At 43.7% G+C, this 9,845-nt stretch overlaps 1 protein-coding gene across 1 annotated transcript in view; it reads right to left on the bottom strand.

Annotated features, from left to right (window-relative positions):
- Positions 1 to 342: 342 nt before the first annotated feature.
- Positions 343 to 9,845, bottom strand: part of rell2 (RELT like 2) — a 10,845-nt gene continuing 1,342 nt past the window's right edge. The window contains exons 2-6 of the mRNA XM_010781017.1: positions 4,693 to 4,905; positions 4,229 to 4,291; positions 3,534 to 3,597; positions 2,714 to 2,890; positions 343 to 2,631 (exon numbers count right to left, since the gene is read on the bottom strand). Of these exons, the coding sequence (XP_010779319.1) occupies positions 684 to 2,631; positions 2,714 to 2,890; positions 3,534 to 3,597; positions 4,229 to 4,291; positions 4,693 to 4,891 (2,451 nt within the window). The 5' untranslated portion in view covers positions 4,892 to 4,905 and the 3' untranslated portion in view covers positions 343 to 683. The remainder of the gene's footprint in view (positions 2,632 to 2,713; positions 2,891 to 3,533; positions 3,598 to 4,228; positions 4,292 to 4,692; positions 4,906 to 9,845) is intronic.

The raw sequence follows: 9,845 nt of genomic DNA, 5'->3' as shown, positions 1-9,845 counted from the left end.
AATCGGGTGAGCGTCAGGGGAGTCTCAAAAAACCCACACACGAATGCACAGCGATCCGTGCACAGAAAGCGGTTTGTGTTTGCAGGTTCAGAGGTTTTAAACGGAAAACAAATATGTGTGAATCAAAAATACATATGTAAAACTTTTTTCTGTGTTTGGATTTTATTTACATGTATAATGAAACGGAACACATTTGTGTGTGCATTGAAAAACACAAGTGTGAATCCTTTTGCGGATCATGAAATACAAGTGTGAATCTTTCCATGTGCATGTGTGTATTATGAGACTGTTCTGGGCCCATACATTTATATCAATCCAATGAAAGCCAATATCAAACCCAGCCCATATAGCATTGTGATTTAATTAAAACATAAAGCCCTTAGTTCAATTTTGGTATGACAGGTTTATGGTGATGTTCTCCTGGGTGATGTGAAGTTGTCAACAAAGACATCTCAAACAATGGCAACTTTGAATAAAAAAATAACATAGTCGACAAAAGGACTCCTTTATGTTTAGGTGTCAATCCAACCCCATAAAAAAAGTGTTACCCAAATGGTTATGACATTAAGTATATGTGGTTTGGGGTGGAAAGGCTAACACATCCTTTAAATGTAGCAGTGGAAGAGTATCTGATGATTATACATTAGTCAGTTAAGCAGTTGTCTTATTCCTACATTCCGTCTTTATAGTGCTTCTTCCTCCTGCGATACTTTGCAGTCCCTAATATCTTCCATCTCCACCATATCTTCTTTCTCTTGGACCACCGTTGGCCTAACCTCTGCTACAGGGGTCTCTCTACTTTGACTTTCAGGTTGACCAACACCTGAAACAAAGACATTTCCCCCCTGACCATAGGCAAGACTAATTATTGCTCTTTCTGATTCAATCCTTATTTCAGAATTCTCTCCTTTCTGGTCTTTTATTAAGGAAGAGGATTCTACAGAAAACTCTCGGCTGCTGTCAGGGCTGGCTTTAACAACGGTCACACTACTTATTCTGCCCCCTACAGGTGAGGAGGGGGACAGAGTTGTGCTAGGGGACAGAGGCAAACTGCTCAGTCTGTCTTTAGAAAGCTGATCAGGTGGAGAGCAAAGGGCAGAACCTGGAGAATCGCCCTCGACTGGCGAGAGTTTAGCCGTTTTGAGAATCCCCACCCTCTGTGATTCTGTCTTTTCTTCAGTCGTTGGGGTTCTGGCTCCTTCCAGCACTTGCTCCTTTGGAGATAATGGGATAGAAAGCATATCCTGTTTGGTCAACGATGTTATGGACGTCAGACTTCCTGACTTTGAATTTGGACCCGGTGAATTTCTGAAGGACCGGTTTCCGTCGGCTGGAGTAGAAGAAGGGTGTTGTGGGGATACTGGAACGGTGTCAAGTCTGGGGATAACAATCATAGCAGGTGAGGGAGTTCGGCCTTGTAATGGACTAGCACTTTTTCCAAAGGATGAAGATGGAACAGGTGAAAAGTTAGTCATCACTCGGCCTGATGGGAGCTTGGGGCTGGGAGTGAGGGCAGGTGAGGGAGTTCTGACTTGTAATGGACTAGCACTTTTTCCAAAGGATGAAGATGGAACAGGTGATAAGCTAGTCATCGCTCGGCCTGATGGGAGTTTGGGGCTGGGAGTGAGGGCAGGGGAAATAGTTGTTTTTGTTGCCTCTGGTGGAGTATTTCTTAAACTTAGTTTAGGGCTCGCTGTGACCACGGGTGAGATATGAGTTTTTAATGAAGTGTCTGAAGAGGGGGTCTTGATTGGGAACGAAGATGGAGAGGATGAACCTAAGCTTATTAAAACTTGGCTGGCACTCAATACTGATTCCAGATCAGCGCTGGAGCTTGGGTCCGTGGGAGTTTTGGTAACTGTAAAACCTGTGCTAGAACAGGGTTCAGGTCGAACGGTAAGAAGGACAGGAGTTAAACCCGAAATGGATCCATGCATGGGGGCAATTGGAGTAGAGGTCTGTAGAGGCTCAGAATCAAATGCATCTTCATTTCTTGACACCTTATCCTCGGTCCTAGATGCTTGTCCAAAAGATGGAATGACAAGAGAAGTGGGTGCAGAAGCTGATGTAATCCCAACGGAAGGTTTGATCCCCAGGCTCGTATGAGGTTGAGGACTAGGCTCATGTTTAGAGCCATTCTCTGGACCAGACTTGGAGCCAGGGGACTGATCCTTAGCTTTGGAAGAGGGAGAATTAGCAGAAGCTGAAGTTTTATTCTCATGTTGAGGTGAAGCAGGCGTTTCATTCTTTAAATTCTCCGCTTCAAGTTTGATACCAGGTTTAGTACCACGTTCAGATGCGACTTCAATGTTCTCTGCCGGCAGAAGTTCCTCTAGAACAACAGGTTGCTGCTGAATAGCGAGTCTTACAGCTGCAGTGTCCCTGCCTGTCCCCTCTCTGACTTTAATGCCGCTGGGGTCGCTGCCACGCCTCAGCCCGAATATGCTAACACTCTTCTTGCGTTTCCCCACATTCGGAGCCACCCCGTTGGAGCCGTCGAACATGCTTCTCAGATTGTAAACACCCTCCTTCCGCTCCTCGCTGTCCTGGGATTGGTCCAGCTGGTCCCCTGAACTGCCCAAAGGATTAGGGCCTCCATGGAGCTTCTTATCAGTGTGTATCACCCTGAACCTGAATAGATGATACATTCAGGATTATGAGTTTTGCTACCCCTTCCCAACATGCACTAATTACAAAGTAGTTTAATTGTTACCTTCCAACAGAGAAGACAGTCTGCTCTCCAGGTCGTTGTTTAATACGGGGGGTTCGGCTTTGTCGCCGGCCCTTTTTAGATCGGACCTGAGCACACAGGTGGCAGGAGTTGTGGCCGGTGCCTGAGTGGACTGTGTGGTGATGGGGAGGAACACCACCAAGGGACTCCTTACGCAGCCTGAGCATAAAAAAATCATTAGATCAGTAATATGAGATATAAGCAGAGGTAAAAAAAAATCTGAAAGCAGTCCGTCATTTTGACGGATTAGAACAAACTCAGAACAGCGCCAAAGTTTCCCCGCAGCAGGGCTCCGGTGTTATGCCGTTATATCGTTTCCAGACCTAACTTAGCCGTACAAATCAATGAAATGTCTGGGAGTTTATGCTTTACGCTGTGGCGCGCTCCCGCGAGGTGCAGTGGGCATGCATAACACCGGCCCTAACAGTTCACGAGTCATTGGTCATTTTTATCATGAAATTGTTACTAGTATAGTGGTATGAGTATATTGTTGAGTATTGTTTTGGATGTGTGTCTAAAGCTAGAACCAAACTCCTCCTGGTTGAATGTAAGCCAACATTTGGGTGTTGTTTGGTCCCATTGAGAATAACACTTTGGCAATGTTAAAAGTACTTCAAATGCTTTACTTACTACTTACAGGGAAATCAGTGACATTATGAGTCTTTACAAAAAAAAGACAATGTTTACATTAATTTAGGGGATTCCAGAATTTGAGGAGCTAAATAAAAAAATAAAAATGTCCCTCTGACATGCAGTAAACAGTAAATATGTCACACTACTACAGACTGATGGACCAGCTTACCTGGGGTCGTGGCGCACACACACATTCTGGTTTCCAAACATCTCATTGAAGGCTTCCATGTTAGCTAGAGGTGACAAAAGGAAAATACATATGAGGGTGGTACTTACGGTTAGAAAGATTTGCTAATGGAAACCTTTTTTATCTGAATGGAATTATATTGTAGAATAAATACATGATGCATTGAAGGTTTTACGGCAGGGGAAAAAAAGAGCAAAATAGAACACAGTAAAAGGAGAAGGATAAAGGACTAAAGGAAAGATTTATGTTGATTCTGTTACGGTGAGTGAAGCAAGCAGGACCCAAATGTAGATAACTCTGATTAACCTTTATTTTAAGGATAAGAAGAAAATAACTTGGACAAAAAACAGAACACTCACCGGTGAACTCATTCACAAACAAAAGACGAACCAACACTGAACACAGGAAGAGCCAAGACTAAATACAGGGAGGGGTAATCACAAGACGAGAAACAGCCGGGCAGGGGAGGAGAAACACAAGGGTGACAGGTGAACACAATCAGACAATTAGACACACCAAGGAAACTAACGACAGGGACCAGACAATATACAAGGAGGAAAACACCCATAACCAGACATACAAAACTACAACCGTGACATAACATGAGAATCCTGACAGATTATTTGGAACTTTAACAGAAATGAATTCAAAATACTATACTGAAGTTCTCTAGTCACCTTCATTTTCAATAATGCATTTGAGGATCTGCTCCACAGTGTCCTGGTTCTCCTCATCATCTTCTGAAACACAGCAGAACAAGGAAAAGGATACACTTTTAAATATTGCAGAACATATCAAATGAACTACTTGCAGTAGTGTGAAAAGGGCCAAGACTGAGTTGAAGTTCTTTCAGTTCGTCTATCAATGCTGCAGGAAGTGTACCAGCAATCTCACAACAAGGATTTGAGATAGAGCAATAGTATGTTTGTTTGCACTTTAGTTTGTGGGATTTGTTACATTACTGCCACTGACGGAGATGAGTCAGATTCATGTTTTTTTCTTGATGTTACCACCAGGCCGTTGCTCAGTCCTGTGCATTAGAAAGTTGGCTTGGTCTGAGCCCTTCCATTCTGTCCATTCACAGAGCACGTGTATTAGTGTTTGGACTTATTTAGAGGTTCCATGTCTATTCTCAACCCACCGTCTGCATTTATGCCGATCTTCTCCTCCTCCCCCTCTTCGTCATCCAATTCTCCGGTGCGGCAGCGGTAGCCCTTCTTCTTCAGGAGGTGGCAGACAAGGAAGCCAAACAGTCCGGTGAGGAAGAAGAGGAAGACCACCACAAAGATCATGTAGGGCGGGGGCTCATCCCCCCCTTCAGAGACTTCTAATTCAGTCATAATGCCGGTTTAACCTGAGACATGGAGAGACAGATAAGAATAATAATTTCTGCGTACTTTCAGCAATTTCAGTTTTAACTACTAAAGTGAAAACATGATGTTCAGCTAAGCGTGGGACAACTGGGACATTAGAGTAGAAAAACACATTTGTGAGAATGTACTGTGTTGAGCTGTGTGCTATACAATGTTTACCATGTTTTCCATCTTAGTTTAGTATGTTAGCATGCTCACAATTGCTAATTAGTGGTAAACAAAAACTAAAGCTGAGACTGATGGTGCAGGAGTATATTTGGTCATAAAGCAAATTATAAATCCATCCATAATAATGGAGGCATTTCACTCAAAACCACATACCTCAAAGTGGAGCAAGAGTAAATATGTGATGTGTGTCTTATTAGCTTAATGCTATGTTGCTTGGCCCAGATAAAAAAACACGAGAAAGACAGCCACTTACATTATACAACATCCACATAATACCCACATATCAGGGCCGTATTCATGGAGTCAACATTGGGGGGGACCAAAAATGCAATACAAATTGGAATACTAATTTCCTGCCATTCTAAAGGAAAATACATAAAAAATCACTAACACATTGGATACTTTAAAACCTGTTAAACCCCATGCCCCTGCCCGTGGGGGCAAAACACAACAATAGTCACAAAACTGTGTCTCAGGCATGGGTGTAGGAAGCATCCTCAATGTGGGTGGGACAATTTGACAGGTGGTGTGGGCGGGCGGGAGACCTAACCTCCTCCTCTAGGGGGGTCCGGGGGCATGCTCCCCTGGGAAGATTTTTTTTTAAATGTTGAAGTTAAAAGCATCAATCTGGTGCACTTTGAGAGCAACATTAGGGACTAAATGTATGGATACATCTCATCAACACCCATGTGAAACAGAACTGAACAGATTTACTTTTTCTTTATGCATATTTTACAAATCACTCCCTTTTTAAACTGTAGTATGAGTTGGAATGATTTCATACCCTTTATTCTGTTATTCTCTTATTTTGTATAACTATAATGAACATACTGTATAAAGGTGTGCCTTGGAAATACTTGTTTTGCATCAATCTTGATACAGGGTACTTATTATATGTTATAGTTTGGATTATAGTTTTACTATCCCATCATTCAAGAGTGGTTTTCACAATAAGTAATGGTTTATTTTTTGCACGGACACTATCATCTACATTTTTTTACTATGTTCAATCTGAATTTACTTTAAAAACATCTATATTTATTCTGACTTTTTCTACATCCAACTCACAGGTTTATCATTGCTTTGAGAAAAAAGATTATTCATTTAACCATTTTTAGAAGTGAAGATATAGTCAATTGTTCTGGGAATGTCATTTTCAAACCTGAGACCTGAAAAACAGGCTTGGGGCTTAACTGGTTAAAATGTTTTACCATAATGTCTAATTGTCCATTGTATTACATCGCCCTATTTTATCTAGTTTAGCTTTTCTTGTTTTGTTGTTTGTAATGGCAGAGATTAGGGATGAATAAAGTACAACTATAACCATAATCACATTAAAGCATTTCCATAGAAAGGTCTGTGCCACGCAATTTCAGTAGAAACAGGAACACTTTATTGCCCTTTTTGTTTACAGCCACGACTCGCATCAGCAGTCTTTTTAACTCTCATTGCTCTGTTTGTGCAGGCTTTGGATAATCACCAAGCCCATAGCAAATCCTAAAATTGAAGGCCAAGACGAATAAGCTAAGGTCAATAAAAGGCCAAGAGCTAACGGCCAAGAAACTCTCCCATTTGTTCAGGGTGTACTGTTCTACCCTTTTTATATAAAGATACTTTAATTCAGTTTAGACATAAGATAAATGTTAGTGAGAGTATGACAATATTAAAGAATGCAATAACTTATGTTAATATATTTTATTAAGCACGACGTTAACAAATAACTCAAGATTCACCCACCGTCAAACTCTTACATGTTAACCGGGTCAGAGGAGACTACAATGTGACGTCTGCGCGACATCTACTCTGTCTCAGTGTGTGCTCTTCTTCGCGCTGCCTGACCCCCGTTTCGACCAGGCTCCTAACATAGACTGTCACACATAGTGGGGAATTACGCCAGCCCGTAGCACGAGCGGCCTCGCTTCTATAGTTTGAATTGTGTTTACGGAGAAACGATAATACAGTGACGAATCGGCTGTATAGTAACTAGATATTATGTTGCCAGATCGGTCGTCAGGTAGTCGAATGATATCGTCGTGATACGATACTCGACGGAATGCTTGTTTTACATTAGTCGTCGTATAATCTTAGTCTCCGTCTTTAGCATGTCATTCTATTATGTTCCTCTAATTAGTACATCTAACGCTCTCATACTGCATGATAGCACATGCAAGTAGAACGGACTGAACTGTGTACCTTCGATTGTGTACCTCCCGATCCTGTAGGAGTTACAGCCGCCTTAGCTGTGAACCTATTGTCCCTCACAGGCCGTCCACCACCTTTGGTAGTGGACGTGAGCCATACCCCCTTTGCGCGGTGGCCCGCCCAGTACCGGAGCGGAGCGCGCTCCTAACTAAAAAAGACTGACGATCCGTTCTTCATGTTTAGCGGTTCGCTGCACCTCCTCGTTTCAAATCCACTGAGTTATACCAGATACGTGTGTGCGATCCACGAACCTGAGCATTGAGCAAGTCGCGCATCGCGCAGAGCCACGAGAAGTTCAGGGCTGAGGTGTATCTGACGCAAATGTCAAACTCTACATGCGTGAAGATGTATCTCATCACCTTCGGTCACACGTGGCACGGACATGGACGGCACCACGGAGCTCTCTCCGTGGCCTGTTATCGGAAGGGGACGTAGACGGGTAACACGCGGCCCGTGACATATCGCAGGTCGACGTCGCTCGAAGTGCATCACCGGATCATGGACATCATGATGCGATTCTCCAAATTATAACGATCTCTAGTGAGACGATAACAGTGCTCACGTACCATCAGCAACACGAAAGACTACAACAAATCTGTTAATGTGTCTGTCCTCAACATTGTAGGGTTTAGATAGATAGATTGAGAGTCATAGTCATACTAGTGTCTTGTATTTGTCTTATAATATGAAGAGCAAGATATGTAAGATAGGAACTTGTCGTAACACACAGCTAGTTTACAAACTATGACGTTGATTCTGTTTGGACGCTCGGACTATGATGCAGTAATCACTTGTTGGTCAACATGGCGATCTTCTACCCGTTGATGCAACGAAAGATGAGTGTCGCTGCGTCCTGAGGACAAGGAGAGCTTAGAGTAGTGAGAATGCTCCGAGCATGTCGAGTGTATGGCACTTGAGAGCTAAGATGGTGTTTGAACTGTAGAACGCAGAGGCTCAACACCCCAGGCACGCTACCAACGTGCGCTGTACCAGCGACTCCTGTGTCGCGCTCGACGAGTGTAACGTCATCTCTCATTCTCTCTCTCGTGCCCAGTTTAATTAATTGTGTGCTCGATTCGCGAACACTTATTTGCCGCTAATCACTCATCGCTCTCTGGTTTCTTATTTCAAACTGTATTCTCTCGGATATAAGCTACTATCTGTCTATTACTGGTGTATCTTAGATTACAATTACAAATTATTTCTACTCTAGTAGGAGTATACATAACTAGTCTATTATGGTAGTCGTCCCTCTCATCAACTGTTACTCTCTCCTCGTCGGTCCGCACGCTTTACTCCATGCTTCCTTCCTCTGACCTGAACGGGTTTAATAGTTACAGTTTCAGTAGGTTTGGCATGTTATCTATGAGATAAGTCCTCTTCACAACTTCTGTATTAACCGAGGTAATGTCAGCGTTAATAGTAACTACCGGGGTCATTAGTCGCTCCCCCAAAAAAATCGTCCTCAGTATACACGCGAGACAAGCCCTAGATGTCGACAGAGTTGTTCCCGTTTAATGTTCTACCGTACACTCACTACTGCGCGGAGATGTCGAAGAGACAGAGTGGAGGCTCCTTTTTGAATCTTACCGGCGTTTGTACCGACCTGCTAACGCTCTCTGTGTCAGTAAACCTCTTGGTGGGAGCGTACAGCTAACATGACAGGTGACGGCACTTGGATTAATGCGTCCGACGGACACGTCGGGAGTGATCATTCTACGTACCAACAGGTACTTAACCCCACCGAAAATTATTTAGACCGTTCAAGTCAACTCAAGTCTATAGCATTTGTGGAGTCTCGTACCAATTGAAAGTGAGTAACTTGGCGGTCAGAGCAGGGTGGTCCGACCCGACATCGCATCGGGAGCCCCGTAGGCGAGTCAAGCGTCCCCGTCAATACTCAGTCGACGCTACCGGGAACTTCTTACGTAGGTACGTCGAGTGGACTTTGAAGTCGTCCCGGTTACCAGAATGACCTTTAAAAATTTCCTTGTGACACGAGCCCAGGAAATTTACGATCTGAACTACCCCCTACCTCACGGACTCCTGCGAGGGACGTCGAATCCTTTGTCTGGCATACACGTCGTACGCCTCCGCATCTGTACAGTTTGTGTCGTATGTCCAGTTTGCTACCTCCGGTCGTGAACTACATACAAGCAGTTCTTTCGTTGTATGACACGTGTTTCACTGGATGTTGCTTAAGTCTAGGGACGTACCAGCGCGTTTGGATGTTTCGCAATGTGGCCGTCCGAGACCCGTCCGGGTATGTAGGTAAGACTACGTCAGAACATGTCTTCAGTTTAAGATGTTACCGAACCTGTGTCACTTTATGCGTAGATCCTCTCCAAACTGTTCCGACCTAAGTGTGTTCGCCGTCCGTCGAACTTTTACCGACGATGTGCTCTGTTACCTGCCACCGGTCTTCTCATAGGACTTAACTTAAGTCTGATTCGACGTCCGTCGACCCCGGACAAACCCGATTATGTCGCATACTTATGTGAGTCTACAACCGGCTTCAACCCCCAGGAAAAACTAAAACTACTCGCCTTGT

This window comes from Notothenia coriiceps, unplaced genomic scaffold (genome assembly GCF_000735185.1).
Source record: "Notothenia coriiceps isolate Sejong01 unplaced genomic scaffold, NC01 NC01_scaffold00022444, whole genome shotgun sequence".
NCBI classification, from domain to species: domain Eukaryota; kingdom Metazoa; phylum Chordata; class Actinopteri; order Perciformes; family Nototheniidae; genus Notothenia; species Notothenia coriiceps.
This window is presented reverse-complemented; position numbering and strand designations above follow the sequence as displayed.